The 21,001-nt window shown below is 35.9% G+C and overlaps 1 protein-coding gene across 1 annotated transcript; it reads right to left on the bottom strand.

Moving 5' to 3' along the window:
* Nucleotides 1-10,221: 10,221 nt before the first annotated feature.
* On the bottom strand, nt 10,222-10,566 carry LOC143855906 (uncharacterized). The gene has a single exon (XM_077365956.1). The coding sequence runs from the start codon at nt 10,564-10,566 to the stop codon at nt 10,222-10,224; it is 345 nt and encodes a 114-aa protein (XP_077222071.1).
* Between the last annotated feature and the right edge of the window lie 10,435 nt (nt 10,567-21,001).

The following is a 21,001-nucleotide window of genomic DNA, read 5'->3' as shown; positions in this document are numbered from 1 at the left end:
TGTTTCCAATAGTATTTGTGGGTCTTAACATACATTAGTACATTAGTACCCTGCCTTCGGATCTAGGATTCTACATTGAACTCAGATTTTGAGAAATAATTTCGGACCTTAAGATATGGATCCAATAAACAGGGTTCAGATCCAGCTATTGTGCCCAAATCCTTTCCTTTAATATTCAATCCATCTGGATCCATTGGAACATCAGGGTCCATTAACACCCTTAATAGACACCCTTGGTATATTGACGTGGGCTTGGCCCCTCGAGAATCAGAGCACAACTTATGGAAGCCCACCAATTGGTTGGTCCAGATCAACGGCATGTTCTTCAATTTGATGGTAGTAATGATTTAAACGACTGCGTATATATTGGAAAAAAAATCCATGCGTACCTTTATGCAAAATATTCCATACATGCATGGTCGTTGGTTTCAAGATTTATGAATTCCTCTATTTTTGTTGGGATTTTCGGTTATAGATTCGTATATCTATTTTATATATTTTTTTATTTTATGATTTTGGGTTTGTCATATGTTTCCCTTTTTGGAAGAGTATGTTCGGTAGCTACCCTTTGGAGCCCTCATATGGGTACTACTTTTTATACCCTCAAATAACAATTCTTCCCAAAAGAAGAAGCTAATCTGCCTGCTTTTGTTACACGAGTCTTTTTTTCATGAGTATATTTTTTTTCATTAGGCGTATTTGAGAAGGTTCCTTTTCTAGAATTCTTATTACCGAAAGAATTGGCGGGTTTCAGTTCCTATGTGTTTCTAATAGGATACTTTAGTAAAATATGATCTTATTTTGGTGGATTTTCTTATTACTTACAAATAAATCACTTCCATATGCAAATATCTACCATTCATTATACTTATGTATTGGCCTGCCTAAAGAAAAACTGTAGAATAAACTCACTTTCGTATGGTTTAAAGACTTTTATACATTATCCATGAAAGCTAGAAACAGAATTTTATTAACCATTTATGTTTTCTAGGTTCCTCCGATTTTTTCGTCACTAATTCTATCGCACGGTGTTTATTACTAAGTATAGAAAACAACTTCATTACTTGCGCAAAGTCATAGTAGATTTGATTTAAGGTTAAATTCAAGCTCATCCATTATGACGTGCATGGTTTTAAATGAAGAGATTTAGACGGTGAGTGCAGTGAAGTCCATATTTTTCGAAAAGTATGTTGGGCCCACCTAAAAAGATGATTCAAGCCATACATATACTAGACCACAATGTAAATATGGCATACACCGTAGATCATCTCCACAAGATGATTCCAACCCTCAGATCTATAGAGGGCCTACACATTATGTAGGCTCTAAATATCAGGGGGTTAGGATTATTACTAGTGAAGGTTTAGTGATGGACACAATTCTATCACTATTTCCTTATATATCCATCCTGAAAATTTAAGCGATGACTTTTCTGAGACGGAAATATTGCCATCATTACCCTAAAAAAATCTTTTTTCGACGAAAATTTATGAGTTGTTTTTAACCCCTGGCAATATATAATCTGTACCGACGATTATCGTATCCGTCGTTGATTAGGTATAAGTAGCAACGACTATATATAAACCGTTGCCGAATCTGATTCTTTAGCAAAGGCAACCTTCACACCGACGCTATAATTACAAATACGATTCCTTCAATATATTTTTATGCTAAACATATGGGTGATAGATAATTTTTGTTGCTGCCAAATTGTCGCATTGGGGACGGTTATATTAAGTCACCGTTATAAGAATTTTTAGTATATGGCCTAACATTGCCGCCTAAATCATTATTAGGGCAATGGTTATATTAATTGGTCAATATTCAGTATAGGTCATTTTGTGTGACCGTTACAAAAATTCGACGCCATAGCCCCAAATCAGATTAAATCATGCAAACTTTTCCAACTCAAGCCTTTCATTATTATTTTTACCAAAAAATGGTTTTAACAAAAAAAATGCTACTTCAAATGCAGTGAAAACTTATCATAGCTCAAGAATAAGGATAAAAGACATGAAGAAGATCTCAGTATTTATTTTCCTAAAATATTCATGAAAATGCCCTATATTACATTTCATTACAATCTCTTTACCAATATCTTGTAACTCTAAACACTCTCATTGACAAAGATTTAAAAAAAAAAAATGCTACAAGATAACATAAAAAAATACCGGTCAGATTTCCTCGAATTCTTCATCGAAATTTCCTCGAATTCTTCATCGAAATATCACAAGTTCCCTCGGGCTCCTCTTGAAAATATGACAATTTACTTATTATTTTGTAACTCTAAATTGTTGCCCTTAAACAGGGCCAATAGATGAAAATCATATCCAACAAATCTAAATTAGACTCTCATAATTCAACTTCAGTCGAAAATTTATAACTTAGTATTATAAATCCACGCGCGTTGTAAACAAGTTGACTAAGAGTCATCTTTCCTATGTCACCCATTCCATGAACAAATCATTTCATTATGCCATCTTTATTTTTGTTCCAATCAAGACGCTCCCTTGTATCAAGCTCCCACACTCCTCCATCAATTGTGAAATAGAAATTATTTCTCCCCTCAGTAATCCCATCTAGTCCACAAATCATCTTGTCCCGTCAAAACAATAACTTCACGACAAAATGAAACTCGGGTCCCAATAAAATCAAAGGGAGAACAATTGCCTTACCCACTTCTTACCAATTCACATAAAATCTTATCAATCTCTTACCCCCTCTAACAAATAGTCCAAATCACACCTTCCTTTGCTTGTTTTCTGCACATCAAGAAGGAACAAAAAATTGGTATAAAAAAAATAAGTACATAGATCTAAGGAAGTCATTAAACAATAGATCTAGGGAAAAATATGACAAAACAGTCTATACTAAAACATATTTTTATAAACGAACCCGTACTTCTGATAAATAGAATACTCAAAGACTAGCATTTCATAGGAAATAAGATCACCTTTTGCAATAACTGAATGATTTTGGATGATGAGAAGATTGTTGGCAGACTTGTTTCCCCAATTCAATAAACTAAGAAAGGGATGGAAGGGAAGAAGACTTTGGATCAATAAGTAGGGTTTTGAGGTCCTTATATAGGAAATCAAGGGTCAGTATGGGAGTGTGACGTGATCAAATATACGGTGAGGATTTGCGCAGCCTTGCTAAAAAGGAAATTCTACAGATAAGGATAGGAGCAAGTAGTAAAGGTCAAGGATCTCTTAGATCTTTGGGATTAGTACGGACATGTTTGCCTGGTCACCATAATAAAAACTTGCCTCTTCCAACAAACTTTCCTAAAATCTATGCTAGGGATAGAAATGATGCACACTAAGGATATATTTCATATGATGAGTGGGCGTGCATGTACACATGGGGGGCATCCATCCTAGATATTTGATCAAACATCATCCTCTTAAAAAGTTGAAAAAGTGATCTCTTTTTGGATCAAATGGATCAAATATCAATGGTGGATGACCCGCAAGTGTACATGGAAGCCCACTCATCACATAATTTCTCAGGATATAAATAGGTTTGGCAGTTAAACCTGCAAAAAAGGGGATCTGCTCCCCGCCCCTTGGGGCGGACATTTCCCGATTTAAGTGGGGATGTGGACTAGAATTAAAAAAATTCACCGAAGTGGGGATGGGAATCGCTCTCACATCGCCCCCACCCTTCAATCTCGTCTATAAAATTTAGATAAATATCCATATATATAATCAATATTACGAAAATACCTTCATAAAGTGTTATATTTTAGTTTGGAAGTTTGGAATCTCACTTAATAAGTGTTTGGTTAGATTAAAAAAAATGTAGAAACTGTAATTATAGCAGGGCGAGGATACAATGGAAATTTTTTCCCTGTAGCGTGCGAGGCAGGGACGAGGATTGGATTTTCCTTGCGGGGTGGGGACGTGATGCCCTACTATCCCCGATGTGGCGATGGGGAATTTCTGTTCAGATGGGGACGGGGATAATGAATGCAACATCTAGCCCTCTGCCACCCCAAGATGTAGGCCCATTCTTCAACTGTTGGGTCCCACCATTTTTATCTGGTTCCGTGGACTAGGACCATCACAGAAGGCATTTCACGGCTGTTGCATGAGAGACCAGCCACCTAGATTCAATTTTCAGCATATTTTCTCTTATTCATTTGATTCATCTGAGGTGGTTGCTCTCTCTTTTAAAAGCCAACCCGTAAAATGCCTTTTGCAATGATTCCTAGCAAATCCCATGTATAAATATTAACTTTAAGGGTTTTGCTTGCATCCATCGCTTAACAGATGGTTTGTTGCATGTCAGACCAACCACCTCGTTAGTTAGGACAAAAGATGTTGAAAAGTGAGCATCTAGTCTGACATCCAAAAGGCCATTTGTGAAATACCTTTTGCGATGGATCCAAGCAAATCCATAACATTAATAAAAAAATTCTAAAATCTACACTATGCCAAAAATGTTACTTGCAGATAAACGATGCATATGACAGCTCTGAAGTGTGTTTTAAAAGTTTTCTTTAAAAAAATTAATATAATTTTTCTAGAGTAGTAAATAGGATCCGTACAAAACAAGTATATTTAAATGTAATTAATCATTTTAAGTTGGGTTATTAAAGTGAAATGTTATCAGCACAACCATATTTTCATATTTGCACGATCCAAGCTGTATTTTCTACTTTAATTGGCTCGTTAGACCCTATTAGGAAATTTAATAACTTTTCGACAACTCATTAAATCCTAAAAGATAAGATGGGTTAATGAAAATATCTCAATATGGTTGTGCAGATATCATTTCCAATTTTAGACATTGCAAAAAATTTCCCTCAAATAAATGAATAAAAATATGAAGGGTATTAACATACATTAGTACATTAGTACCCTGCCTTCGATCTAGGATTCTACATGGAACTCAGATTTTGAGAAATAATTTCGGACCTTAAGATATGGATCCAATAAACAGGGTCCAGATCCAGCTATTGTGCCCAAATCCTTTCCTCAGGGTCCATTAACACACTAAATAGACCCCCTTGGTATATTGACGTGGGCTTGCCCCCTCGAGAATCATATATCTATTTTATATATTTTTTTATTTTATGATTTTGGGTTTGTCATATGTTTCCCTTTTTGGAAGAGTATGTTCGGTAGCTACCCTTTGGAGCCCTCATATGGGTACTACTTTTTATACCCTCAAATAACAATTCTTCCCAAAAGAAGAAGCTAATCTGCCTGCTTTTGTTACACGAGTCTTTTTTTCATGAGTATATTTTTTTTCATTAGGCGTGAAAGAAGGTTCCTTTTCTAGAATTCTTATTGCTCAATGAATTGGCGGGTTTCAGTTCCTACGTGTTTCTGATAGGATACTTTAGTAAAATATGATCTTATTTTGGTGGATTTTCATGTTACTTACAAATAAATCACTTCCATATGCAAATATCTACCATCTACGAAAGCTTAAAACAAAATTTTACTAACCATTTAAATTTCTTGGTTGCTCTGGTTTTTTCGTCAATACTTGTATCGTACGGTGTTTATTAGTAAGTTTAGATGGAATGAAAACAACTTCATTACTTGCGCAAAGTCGTAGTAGATTTGATTTAAGCTTAAATTCCAGCTCATCCATTATGACATGCATGGTTTTAAATGAAGAGATTTAGACGGTGAGTGCAGTGAAGTGCATATTTTTCAAAAAGTATAATGGGCCGACCTAAAAAGAAGATTCAAGCGATACATTTATTAGACCACAATGTAAATATGGCAAACACCGTAGATCATCTCCACTAGATGATCCCAACCCTCAGATCTATAGAGGGGCTACACATTATAGAAGCAATAATTATCGGAGGGTTAGGATTATTATTAGTGGAGGTTTAGTGATGGACACTAATCCATCGCTATTTCCTTATATATCCATCCTGAAAATTTAAGCAATGACTTTTTTGAGACGGAAATATTGCCATCGTTGCGCTAAAAAAACCTTTTTGCGACAAAAATTTATCAGTTGTTGTCAACCCCTCACAGTATATAATCTATATCGACGATTATCGTATCCGTCGTTGATTATGTATATTTAGCAACGACTATATATAAACCGTTGTCGAATGTAAATCTTTAGCGACAGCAACCTTCACACCGACGCTTTAATTACAAAAATTATTCCTTCAATATATTTTTGTGCTAAACATATGGTTGAAAGATAGTGTTTGTCGCTGCCAAATTTTCGCATTGGGGACGGTAATATTAAGTCGTCGTTATACGCATATTTAGTATACTGACAAACATTGCCGCCTAAATCATTTTTGGGGCAACAGTTATATTAGTTTGTCAATATTCAGTATAGGTCATTTTGTGTGACCGTTACATATATTTGATGCCATAGCCTATATTTCTTATAGTAATTTATGCCATAGCCTATATTCATGTAAACTTTTCCAACTCAAGCCATCCATTATTATTTTTTCCAAAAGACTGGTTTTAACTAAAAAATGTTACTTCAAATGCAGTGAAAACTTATCATAGCTCAGGAAGAAGGGTAGAAGACATGAAGAAGATCTCACAATTTATTTTCCTAAAATATTCATGAAAATGTCCTATATTACATTATCATTACAATCTCTTGTAACTCTAAACACTCTCATTGACAAAGATTACAAAAAATAAAATGCTACAAGATAACATAAAAAAAAAACCCATCATATTTCCTTGAATTCTTCATCAAAATATCACAATTTCCCTCCTGCTCCTCTTCAAGATATGACAATTTACTTATTATTTTGTGACTCTAAATAATTGCCCTTAAACAGGGCCAATAGATGAAAATCATATCAAACAAATCTAAATTAGACTCTTATAATTCAACTTAAGTCGAAAATTTATAATTTTGTATTATAAATCCAGGCCCGTTGTAAACAAGTTCACTAAGAGTCATCTTTCCTATGTCACCCATTCCATGAACAAATCATTTCATTATGCCATCTTTATTTTTCTACAAACCAAGACGCTCCCTTGTATCAAGCTCCCTCACTCCTCCATCAATTGTGAAATAGAAATTATATCTCCCCTCAGTTATCCCATCTAGGCCACCAATCATCTTGTCCAGTCAAAACAATAACTTCACGACAAAATGAAACTCTGGTCCCAATAAATGAATTGGGGGGTTTCGGTTGCTACATGTTTCCAATAGTACTGGTGGGTATTAACATACATTAGTACATTAGTATCCTACCTTCGGATCTAGGATTCTACATGGAACTCAGATTTTGAGAAATAATTTCGGACCTTAAGATACGGATCCAATAAACAGGGTTCAGATCCAGCTATTGTGCCCAAATCCTTTCCTTTAATATTCAAACCATTTGGATCCATTGGACCATCAGGGTCCATTAATACCGTCAATAGACTCCCTTTGTATTTTGACGTGGGCTTGCCCGCTCGAGAATCCGATCGCAACTTATGGAAGTCCACCAATTGGTTGGTCCAGATCAATGGCATGTTCTCCAATTTGACGGTAGTGATGATTTAAACGACTGTGTCTATATTGCCCAAAAATATCCATTCGTACCCTTTGGAGCAAAATATTCCATACATGCATGGCGTTGGCTTTAAGATTTACGAATTCGTCTATTTTTGTTGGGATTTTCAGTTATAGATTCGTATATCTATTTTATATCTTTTTTTATTTTATGATTTTGGGTTTATCATATGTTTCCCTTTTGGAACAATATGTTCACTAGCTACCCTTTGGAGCCCTCATATGGGTACTGCTTTTCATACCCTGAAATAACAATTCTTCCCAAAAGAAGAAGCTAATCTGCCGGCTTTTGTTACATGAGTCTTTGTTTCATCAGTATATTTTTTTTTCGTTAGGCGTATTTCATAAGGTTCGTTTTCTAGAATTCTTATTACCCAATGAATTGGTGGGTTTCAGTTCCTACGTGTTTCTGATAGGGTAAAATATGATCTTATTTGGGTGGATTTTCTTATTAGTTACAAATAAATCACTTCCATATGCAAATATCTACCATTCATTCTACTTATGTATTGGCCTGCCTAAAGAAAAACTGTAGAATAAACTCACTTTCGTATGCTCTAAAGACTTTTATACGTTATCCATGAAAGCTAGAAACAAAATTTTATTAATCATTTAAGTTTTCTTGGTTGCTCTGGTTTTTTTGTCACTACTTGTATCTCACGGTGTTCGTAGTAGATTTACTTTAAATGAAGAGATTTAGACGGTGAGTGCAGTAAAGTCCATATTTTTCGAAAAGTATATTGGGCCCACCTAACAAGATGATTCAAGCCATACATATACTAGACCACAATGTAAATATGGCATACACCGTAGATCATCTCCACAAGACGATTCCAACCTTAGATCTATAGAGGGGCTACACATTATATAGGCTCTAAATATCGGAGGGTTAGGATTATTATTAGTGAAGGTTTAGTGATGGACACAAAAATGATTCCTTCAATATATTTTATGCTAAACATATGGGTGATAGATAATGTTTGTTGCTGCCAAATTGTCGCATTGGGGACGGTTATATTAAGTCGCCGTTATACGCATTTTTAGTATACGGCCTAACATTGCCGCCTAAATCATTTTTGGGGCAACGGTTATATTAATTGGTCAATATTTAGTATAGGTCATTTTGTGTGATCGTTACATAAATTCGACGCAATAGCCTATATTTCTTGTAGTAATTTATTCCATAAACAAATCAGATTAGATCATGCAGACTTTTCCAACTCAAGCCATTCATTATTATTTTTACCAAAAGACTGATTTTAACAAAAAATATGTTACATCAAATGCAGTGAAAACTTATCATCGCACAAGAAGAAGGATAAAAGACATCAAGAAGATCTCACAATTTATTTTCATATAATATTCATGAAAATGCCCAATACTACATTTCATTACAATCTCTTTACCAATATCTTGCAACTCTAAACACTCTCATTGACAAAGATTAAAAAAAATAAAATGCTACAAGATAACATAAAAAAATACCTGTCAGATTTCCTCGAATTCTTCATCTAAATATCACAAGTTCCCTCAGGCTCCTCTTCAAAATATGACAATTTACTTATTATTTTGTAACTCTAAATAGTTGCCCTTAAACAAGAAGAAAATCATATCAAACAAATCTAAATTAGACCCTTATAATTCAACTTAAGTCGAAAATTTATAATTTAGTATTATAAATCCACGCTCGTTGTAAACAAGTTGCCTAAGAGTCATCTTTCCTATGTCACCCATTCCATGACCAAATCATTTCATTATGCCATCTTTATTTTCATTCCAACCAAGACTCTCCCTTGTATCAAGCTCCCTCACTCCTCCATCAATTGTGAAATAGAAATTATTTCTCCCCTCAGTTATCCCATCTAGTCCACCAATCATCTTGTCCAATCAAAACAATAACTTCATGACAAAACGAAACTCGGGTCCGAATAAAATCAAAGGCAGAACAATTACCTTACCCACTTCTTACCAATTCACATGAAATCTTATCAATCTCATCAGGCTCTCTTCCTCTGCCCCTCTAACAAATAGTCCAAATCACACCTTCTTCCTTTGCTTCCTTTCTGCACGTCAAGAAGGAACAAAAAAGTGGTATAAAAGAAAAAAAGTACATAGATCTAACGAAGCCATTAAACAATAGATCTAGGGAAAAGTATGACAAAACAGCCTATGCTAAAACACATTTTTATAAACGAACCTGTACTTCTGCATTTCATAGGAATTAAGATCACCTTTTGCAATGACTGAATGATTTTGGATGATGAGAAGATTGTTGGCAGACTTGTTTCCCCAATTCAATAAAGTAAGAAAGGGATGCGATGGAAGAAGGCTTTGGATCAATAAGTAGGGTTTTGAGGTCCTTACATAGAAAATCAAGGGTCAGTATGGAAGTGTGACATGATGAAATTTACGGTGAGGATTTGCACAGCCTTGATAAAAAGGCAACTCTACAGATAAGGACAGGAGAAAGTAGTAAAGGTCAAGGATCTCTTTCATCTTTGGGATTAGTACGGACATGTTTGCCCGGTCACCTTAATAAAAACTTGCTTCTTCCAATAAACTTTCCTAAAATCTATGCTAGGTATAGAAACGATGCACACTAAGGATATACTAGATTTCATATGATGAGTGGGCGTGCATTGACACATGGCGTGCATGTACACATGCGGGGCATCCATCCTTGATATTTGATCAAACAACATCCTCTTAAAAAGTTGGAAAAGTGAGATGTTGCTCTCTAAACATTTCTTTAATATTTAGCATTATATCTGAGGCCGCTGCAATTCCAATATTTTGCTGCTGCAGCACATTGGACGTAGAGCCAAGGATGTAACACTTTGCCATCTCATTGTCCTCAAGCCACGTAGACTTTCTATCGTGGTCTACTTGAGGCGCATCGGGACCTGGTAGTTCAAGCTCCTCAGCGGTAAGAACCCAATAAACTTTAGCGGCTGTGAGCACTAGCATTAGGTTCCTTTCCCAGTCGAGGTATTTTGGACCAGTTAACTTATTTTCGTCTAGGATCTCAGCTAATGGGTTGAATGAAGCCATGGTATCAACGCGCAAAGGAAGGAGGCATAATTAGCAAAACTACCATTTTAGTTAATTTCATGACATATCCACCGGATCTGGGATTTTGATCTACGATGGATCCACCCATTGCACTTCTCATTCACGGGCCCCTCAACCTCATGAATCAAGAGAAATTTATAATTTCTCCAATAGGGATCGGAAACTTATTCAACAACTTTGAATAAGTGGATTCATCTAATCCTATGAGATCCGATTTATGTTTGGCCTCCAAGCATTGCAGTATGTATATCCTTTGGACGTCAATACCCTTTGCTTGGTTAAGTTTTAACCACCGCATGTGAAAACTATGCAATCTACAATGGCTTTTGCTTTGGCATGTGACCAATGTATCATGCAAATTCTCATATTTCCTAGTAGGAATTTAACGGTTTACTCTAGTCAAGAAACAAGATTAGCTTTTGCTTTGGCATGTGACCATCCTATTTCCTAGACTAGCCAATGGTTAGATGGCTATGGAAGGCCACAAGGTGTTGTCCTTTCGACTTAACCCCGTTTATCAACTTAATATTTTTAAGAGGTTTATTTAATGTGAGAGTTACAATCATCATTGCGTATGTTTGATTTGGCATCCATTGCATAAAAGAAAAACATACATCACAAACTAAACCATGCCATCCATCACATGAAAAGCAAACCATAAAACCATGGAAATAGAAACACACCATCCATGAAACCCAATTGGGCAACTTGGATCATAGGGATTCTCCCACTAACCTTATTTGAATAAGGGAATCCCTACAACACTATCTTGCCAAATTGAGGGTGAATTATGGGCAACTTTGTGCAACGGCACAAGGAAAACTTCGCTGGCCTCAAAGAGAATTCCCAAAGGAGTGTAATCTGATTTGCCTCATTATTTGAAGCACAACAATATCCACAACATCAGCAAGTTTGTCCCTCTTTGGTTGGATCGAATCTGCCTCGATCTACCAGTCAATTTGGAGCATCACCATGCTGCAATTTTCACAATCCATCGATTGAGCACCAAGAGAATGATCGCATCTTCAATTTGTCTTGGAGAAACAAATATAAACTACCCTAGTGTCCTACACTAGCCTAGGTAATCTATACATCATAATCAATCTCCATGGGAAACCAGTCATCCGCCCAACTGTCCAGAGTGAGTAATTAAAAACTGAAATAATTAAATTACACTGCGGACTTTAATATTACAAACCATGAAATAAATCATCACATCAGATCATAACATTCATAAAAAGATCATGCATCTCATGCATGAATTGAGGTCCAATCTCCTTTTTGCCCATCTTTCACCAATACCGATCAATTCGCATAAAACCGGGTTAATTCAATTTTGATCAACACACAACCGTCCTTATTATAGTTAAAAACATCATAAAACCCTTATATATGGTCTAATAAATCAGCTTTCAAAATTTTGCGTGAAAACAAGATCATTTGATTTGTGAAAACAAAATTGTTCCATACCAGGAACACAATCCGGATAGCATGACCATTCAAGAAACTTTGAGTGGGATATAATTACTCGAATGCTTTCTCAAGGATCTGATAATCCTAAAAACACCTCAAGACATTATTAGAAAAGTCTACGCCTGGGTTATAGGCTTTTCAAATCATTTGGGGTGGAGAACAAAAATTCCAAATCAATTTTTGAAATTAATTTCCTGAATTCCAACAACTTTTTCCAAACTTTGAAAAATCATATCTCTTAAACTGCTTCTCGGATTTTGATGATTCTTGATTTTTTGGATTCGTATTCGAGTCTAGTTTCCAACCATGTAAAGTGATCAGTCTAGAAATCCACCACGCGGTCCAGTTTTGCTGTTTTCCGACAAACATCCTTTGTTTATTAAAACACACAAAGACTAGGAACCTCGGATAGCTAGGATAAACGTCTTGACTCACAGAAGATCGCTGCATGATCTATCTTTGGTTCATTAGCCTCCTAATCTATTCCCTAGTTATCTTTGATACTACTTGTTAGATTTGTTGTAAAATCCCAAGCAAAATCGCTACACGTTGCGGAAGAATAAACCGTGTAAAATAAAAATTTTTGCTCTAACCCAGAATTCCTAGGGACTTATTGATTTTAATTTGATTTATTACATATAAATATAAATAACTTATTTGTTGATGAGAAGAAAAACGTCTGCGTGATCTACTTCTCAAAAATTCGACAACGATCTAATAGATGCGAAACCGCAAGTTGAACCGATGGATTCCTTTCGTTGCACATAGGATCTTGTAAACAACTCTTTGTTTACTTTATAATCTGATCAAAATCAAATAATAATATGGGAATATGTATTTAGATCAATGGAGCTTGGTTGGATGTTTGTCTTCTTTTTATAAAAGACAAAACTAGTTGATGAAATTGAAGAAGAAGAAGAAGAGAAAGACTTTGGGGTGTCTCTACCAATTTCCAGCACATGAAATTATAGAAGAGCTCTTGCAAACTCTATTCCTTTATCTTGTATTTATAGAGTTCTCAATTTCCATATGCAAAATCCAAAGTTTCTAGAGAAATCCCAAAAACAAGGGAAACTAACCATAATTGGAAGCTCCAATTTGGAAACAAGCTAGTTTGCTTTTTTTTCAAAATAAAAACCAAACCCAACTCCGCCAAGAATCATCTCATGATCCAAAATTATTCAACTACTGCAATAGGTGATCTTATTTCCTATAAAAGTCTTCTATTTATCAGAAGTACCTTTTTGTTTATAAAAATGTGTTTTAGTACATGCTGTTTTATCATGTTTTTCCCTGGATCTATTTTTTTAATGGCTTCCTTCGATCTATTAATTTATTTTTTATATACAAAATTTGTGTTCCTTCTTGATGTGCAGAAAGGAAGCAAAGGAAGTTGTGAGGTGGACTATTTGTTAGAGGGGCAGAGGAAGAGAGCTTGATGAGATTGATAAGATTCATGTGAATTGGTATTATTCTCCTTTTGATTTTATTCGGACCAGAGTTTCATTTTGCCACGAAGTTATAGTTTTGGATGGACAAGATGACTGGTGGACTAGACGGGAAAACTGACCGGAGAAATAATTTCTATTTAACAATTGATTGAGGAGTGAGGGACCTTGAAACAAGGAAGCGTCTTGGTTGGAACAAAAATAAAGATGGCATAATGACAAGATTTGTTCATGGAATGGGTAAAATAGGAAAGATGATTCTTACTCAACCTGAGACCTTTGAAAAGTTCAAAGAGTTCAAGAATGAAGTAGAAAATCAGCTAAACAAGAAGATTAAGACACTTCGCTCCGATAGGGGAGGAGAGTACCTCTCAGATGAGTTTCAGGACTACTTAAAAGAAAGCGGAATAGTTTTTCAATGGACTCCACCTGCAACACCAGAGTTAAATGGTGTGTCAGAGAGGAGAAATCAAACACTGTTAGACATGGTTCGATCTATGATGAGCTTTGCACAGGCACCTTTGTTTCTATGGGATTTCGCCCTAGCAACGGCGCTCTACATCCTTAATCGAGTACCAACTAAATCAGTACCAAGGACTCCATATGAGATATGGATGGGCAAAAAACCCACATTGAATCATATCAGGATATGGGGTTGTCCTTCCCATGTTAAAAAGATAGGTGTTGAAAAGTTCGAGGTACGAACCAATATGCTATGTTATGTATAAGGCCAGATATCTGTCACTCTATAAGTGTGGTTAGCAAATATCAGTCGGACCGAGGTCTGGAGCATTGGACAGCAGTTAAACATATTTTCAAGTATCTTAGGGGAACTAAACATTATTATTTAGTTTACGATGTAGACAAGTTGGTCGTTTCTGATTTTATCGACGCAAACTTTCAATCTGACGTTGATGACATGAAATCTTCATCTGGTTTTGTGTTCACCTTAGCAAATGGGCCAGTGTCATGGAGAAGTTACAAGCAAGAAACTACAGCAGATTCCACGACTGAGGCTAAGTACATCGCTGCGAGTGAAGCAGCGAAAGAGGCGGTATGACTGTGAAAGTTTCTGGACGACCTTGGAGTCGTGCCCTCTGTTGAGAGACCCATTACGCTGTACTGTGATAACAGCGGAGCGATTGCTCAACCAAAGGAACCGAGATCTCATCAGAAGTCCAAGCATGTGCTTCGAAAGTATCATGTGATACGGGAGATCATTGACAGAGGGGATGTGGTTATTGCAAAGGTTGCCTCAGCGGATAACGTGGCGGACCCTTTTACCAAGCCTCTTAGTCAAAAGGTGTTTGACAAGCATGATGAGGGGATGGGTCTGAGATATATGCATAGCTGGCTTTGACGGCAAGTGGGAGACTGTTAGAGTTGGTGCCCTAAAACCCAGTATATTTCGCATGTTAATCAATAAAAGTTTCTTTTCATGAGAATTAATGGGTAGCTAAAAGTTAAATATGTGTGACATGCTACTTGTTATTGACACGTATTTGTCGTTAGATAGCAAAGTAGGAAACCCATGCTCATGGATTCACAGATCCTAGGGAGCAAGGAGATATGAGATTCTGGTTCTTTGCAAACCTTAGTAGTTCCTAGTTGGGGTTGAGGTTGGACACTGTGGGACCCGATCCCACAAGGGGGGGGGGGCGACCCGCCTCCCTCTTGGTCTCTCGTACCCACACGAATGGCGTGTGCTTTTTATTATTGCTATAAATCATCTTTTCTGTGAACTTGGGACCACAAAAGAAATCCAAATTTCAGGCAAAAGAGAATGACCAGACTCGTCAGTTTCTGGGACCCGATCCCGCGAGAGGGGCGCGACCCGCCTCTCTCTTCGTCTCTCGTACCCACCCAAATGGCGTGTGCTTTTTATTATTAATATAAATCATCTTTTTTGCAAACTTGGGATCACTAAAGAAATCTGAATCTCACTCAAAAGAGAATGACCAGAGTCGCCAACTAGGTAAGGGACCTAGGACCCATAAGTGACACTACAATGAACTGCGATCCCAGAAGTCTAGAATCGTTATCTGATTACGAGAATGAAAGGTATGGTGGATTGCCACCATATGCACCTTTCTTGTCCGATAATCCGGTCTTCAATTTCAAAGATTAACTCATTTAAATTTCTTTTAAAGGCTCATTTAGACTCTATTGATGTGCGAACTAAGAGACATGCATCCTAGATAATCTAATTTCAATGTGATTCCTAGATATATCTTTCGATTCTCTTGATTTTGTTTGGTTCCATCTATGTGAGAGTTCTCTTAAAATCTAATTTGGGGAAAATTCGAAGTGATTTAATCAATTTAATTTAGGGTTTGAAAATGATTAAGAAATAAATAAAACAAAACCCTAAAACCCTATTGAAGTGTGTGTAGGGTTGACTCGTGCTTGGTATGCCATCCAAGCATCCAAGTTGCCTACGTACCCAAGCCTCACTGGGATCAGAGTCGACGTAGTTCGGTGACTTAAACTAAGCTACATGCCTAACTCATATAGGACACCAATCTAGACTGGACAGACTGTCTTAACAGTTTTAGAGAGATTATTTAATTCAAGTTGAGTACACTTTATTATCCTTGGACTCCATTTAAGATGCTATATGATCCTACGACACTCCCTAGACTAATGCAGGTTGGTCCTACATCTCAGGTTAACTAAGCTTGTCCTATAGGAAAAAAAGGATTAACTAGTGAACCTAATCTATGACTCAGTTGCTAATAATAGCAACCGGCCGTGGTGAGGCTAAACTCCTAACTCTAAGACACCCTAAGACCTAGAACACGACGCGACGTAAGTGTTCCTAAAGGGGCTCTAAAGGCTCCTACGAGATGAGACTGTGATCCAACGGTTCCAAAATTGATTTGGACTTGGGTTTGCCCAACCCAGATTAATAAGTTAATGCTTTTCTTTTTTGACTTTTAAGGGATTCCTATGACCTAGAATTCAAAGTATTCTAAGGCTCTAAGGGTTGGCTATTTTCATGCTTGGGTTGAATTCATGGAAGGAAATCGTGCTTTCTACCCTTATACTATTCCGCAAATAAATTATGATATACTATTGCCTGGCATTTTCTCAGGATTTCTGTGGACAAAAACCTCAGAGTCAACAATATGTTTAAATTTAAATGCTAAAAAGTCCAGGGTCGATCGCAATGAAGAAACGATTATGAATACAACCCTTTCATCTAAGATGACCTAGAATAACAAGTTATGAAGGAAGTTAATCATTTTTAAGGTTTCTATTCCAAAAACTTAGGGATCACATGCATTCTGGAAAGTTATGATATTTTGGAATGTTTCATAATTTTTAGAATTAAAATGAATTTGTAATGATTTTAACAAAATTAGGCCAGATTAACGGGGTTACAAAGCAACATATACCAAACATGCTCCAAATCGGTCCAAATTAACACTAGAACATGCTCATATTAATATAAAGTCATAGTAGAAATTTTGCACATTATTTCTAGATTTTACTATCTTTAACAGATTTATTTATGTTCTGGCCGAATCAATAAAAATCAATCAAAAAATATCAGAACATGCAAATAAATTCTAAAAAATTCACAATATTATTTTCCTGGGTCAATTCACCTTAATACGAAATTTAAAATTCCTAGAATTTCATTTGACGGTATCTCCTTCATACATGTGAAAATAAGTGAATTTCATTTGAAATTTTCAATAAATATAATAAATAAACTCAAAGTCTTTTGGAAATGTTTTAATAATATTCAAATATTAAAAGGCTACTGAGAATAAAATTTCGTCCAATTTTGAATTGTTTTGATACATGAACAAATTTTTATTCGTCAAATTTCCTTTTTTCCAATTATTTTTTGAACGAATTTTAAAGTTATCAAGATAAATAAATTCTATTGGAACTTTTAGATTTCTAGTGTTATTTTATCCCAATTGAAACTCAAAATATATAACCTCACGAAAAATCCTTGGACTTGAACCACTTGAAACCCAAATTAGTTGATCGAATTTTAAATTTATCAAGATAAAGGAATTCTACTAAATTTTTTAGATTTCTAGTGTTCTTTTAATTCAATTGAAACTCAAAAAATATAACTTCGTGAAAAATCCTCAGATTTGAAATAGTTGCTTTGTAAATCGACTCAAAGGCCACTTGAAACCCTAATTGGTAGAACATCCAATTTTCGACATGTAACATGGTTCTTCTTCCACCAAAATCAGTAATAAAGCAAATTGACCCATCATAAATCATATTAGATCATGCAAGACAACCTCTCATGAAATTCTCTACAAAAAACCCATGGAGAAAACAAAGAAGAGACACCCCTAAACATGTTACTAGTTATAGATTACATGAAATAAGATACTAACCGTTGATCGATTTTCTTCTCTAAGGCTGGTAATCCGAGATATATGATTTGTTAAGCCCTTTGATACGCAAAAATAAAACCCGAATTGCCGGAGGAGATGGACCTATTTGATTCGCTAATCCAACGGCTCAAAATCTTCACCGAAGAAACCCTTTTGATGACACTTTGTTGTAAAAGGAACCACATCACCAAGGATTAATCTACCAAGGAAAGTCTATCATGAATATTCCGAACCCAAGGTTTCAACTCTATAAAATTCCCCAACCAGTTTAGACCACCAAATATCAGTTTAATCCACTAAGGGCCTTGTCTCAACACAACTCTGATTTCCTAACTCTCGATCTCCAAAGAATGACTGTAAGAACAGTTGGTTACGGCTAATAATTTCTAGGAGGGATGTGATATAGGTGGGTAGAATAACATAGATAATGGATGATAGATCAAAAGTAAGAGAGGACTGCAATTGTTATCCCATGAGAAAGAAGAGAAGGCTGCACTTATGAGAGGAAAAGAGAGAGAGTCCCTCGTCAGGGAATTCCAATAGAGGGTAAAGAGAAAGAGAGAGTGGGGTAGTGGAATTTGGAGGAAGATCCAGCCAAAAAGATGGACGTCCCTTTTTTATCCTGGGGAGAGAGTGAGTTGCCCAAAATAAGGATAAGAGTATCCAACTTTCCAATTCACCAAAAAAGTTGCCGAATCAGTTGGGGAGTAAAAGATTACTTCGCCGACTATGAGAAAACATCCAAAACTCTGCTTTAGAAGATCTAAGCCTTTGCCGTTAATACTCTCTTCTTCTTCTTTTAAAGAAACAAAGTTGCCAAAATCTAAGAGAGAGGTTCATTGCTAATTCAAAGAGTCCTAGATGTGTGTCCCCTTAAAGTGATAACATAAGCCTCTTTTAACAGAAAGAATATCGGGTTAGGATCAAAACGTATATGGAGAGGAAACTTGCCCAATGTGATTCTTGGGGTAAAAGCATTACCGAGTATAGAGAAAAGAAGAGAGAGAATCCAAAAATGCCATGACTTTTTTTTGTTTAGAAGGAGGGAGAGTGAAAGTAGCAACTTTCCCTAGAAAAAGGAAAATTTTCCAATTCACGTCGGAAAAATAGGGAAATGTCTGATTGAAGTCACCGAATTTGCACATGTCCAAGTGGTGTCGAAACACCCTATTCCAGCCCGTCAAAAAGACCGAAATGCCCTTATGAGATTTTTGAAAAACAAAAGGGGCGACAATTACATTTCGTTTTGTTTTTTACTCCTTTTTTATTTTCACCACCGAAAACCCTTCGTTTTCTTCTTCCTCAAAACCCTGGTTTGAAGCCGTCGTTTTCTTCTTCCTCGAGATTTTCATTCCATTTTAAAGCCCTCGTTTTCTTCTTCCTCGAAAACCCTTGTCTCACACTCGTTTTCTTCTTCGTTCAAAATCAAAACGGTCGAGAATTGTGGTGGTCGCCGTCGCAAAAAATCTGAGTTTGTTCTTCCTTTAAAACCCTTACCTTCGCCGCCCGCTTCCTTCCGGCCTTGAGTTTCTCGGCGTAAATAGGTAAGTGGAATTTTTTTTTCAGTTTTTTTTTATGTCACTGGTTTTTCCGGCTTAGTTTCCCGGGAAGACGGTGGTTTACATTGATAATCCGTCGTTTAGACTTGATACCCCCTGTAAATATTGGATAACCCCCATTTATATTTGGAAAAGCTTTTTTCCTTATGATCTGAAACCTATTTTAAAACTAATAACTTATATTTAGAATTTGTAGTTTCATTTTGTTGGTGTACTCTGAAGCAGTTGGTATGGTAAAAATTGATAACCTCGGTATAGAATTGGATAACCCTTGTTTATAAATTGATAACCTCAGTATAGAATTGGATAACCCTTGTTTATAAATTGATAACCTCAGTAGAAATTGGATAACCTCTGTATACAATTGGATAACGTCAGTATAGAATAAACCTCAGTATAGAGTTTGATAACCTCAGTATAAATTGAGAACCTCTGTATAATAGGATAACCCTTGTTTATTCTTAATAACCAGTTGATAGGCCCTACTTAAAGTTAATAAGCAGATGATAGGCCCTCTTTGAACTTGGCATACCATATGTGTAACTTGGCATCCCATATGTTTAACTTGGCATCCCGTATGTATAATTGGATAACCCTTGTCTATAATAGGATAACCCCTCTGTATGATAGGATAACCCTTGTTTATACTTAATACCAATTATAGGCCCTCTTTGAACTTGGCATACCATATGTATAACTTGTCATTCAATATGTTTAACTTCGCATCCCTTATGTATAATTGGATAAGCCTTGTATATAATAGGATAACTCCCCTGTATGATAGGATAACCCTTGTTTATACTTAATACTAGATCATAGGCCCTCTTTGAACTTGGTGTATCATATGTATAACTTGTAATCCCATATGTTTAACTTAGCATCCTTTATGTATAATTGGATAAGCCTTATCTATAATAGGATAACCCCTCTGTATGATAGGATAACCCTTTTTATACTTAATATCAGATGATAGGCCCTCTTTGAACTTCGCATACCATATGTATAACTTGGCCCATCCCATATGTTTAACTTGGCATCCCTTATGTATAATTGGATAACCCTTGTCTATAATAGGATAACCCCTCTCTATGATAGGATAACCCTTGTTTATACTTAATACTAGATGATAGACCCTCTTTGAACTTGGCATACCATATGTATAACTTGTCATCCCATATGTTTAACTTTGCATCCCTTATGTGTAATTGGATAACCTGAGAGGTTTGACTTACATTCTAGAGTTGTCCTTTGATTGCACTTGTTGTTAGATTATCCATTTGAATTACTTTTGAGTTTCATGAAATTAGATCACAATACGAACAGGCAAACTAATAGATTATTTGTTTATACCTTTGGTATGAAACCAAAAAAAACCCATCTTTCTTCTTTTTGTTCTTCTATTTGTCATTTACATATGTTTGTTTTGATAGGCCTTCTCTGATGTGGGTTTTGTTTATTGATTATGTTGGCAATGAATTCAGTTCAATTCTTTTAATCTCTAATGTGGTTTTTTTTCATTTATTTGTATCTTGAATGAATTCAGTCCAATTAGAAGGCAAAATAA

Source organism: Tasmannia lanceolata, unplaced genomic scaffold, assembly GCF_043159265.1.
Source record: "Tasmannia lanceolata isolate RefF3 unplaced genomic scaffold, GAP_Taslan_0.1 ptg000023l, whole genome shotgun sequence".
Classification (NCBI taxonomy): Eukaryota; Viridiplantae; Streptophyta; class Magnoliopsida; order Canellales; family Winteraceae; genus Tasmannia; species Tasmannia lanceolata.
The sequence above is the reverse complement of the archived record's forward strand: the minus strand, read 5'-3'. Positions and strand labels throughout refer to the sequence as shown.

What these genes read in the sequence shown, in the direction of transcription:
- LOC143855906 (XM_077365956.1), bottom strand. Translation starts at nt 10,566, where the DNA reads ATGGCTTCATTCAACCCATTAGCTGAGATCCTAGACGAAAATAAGTTA.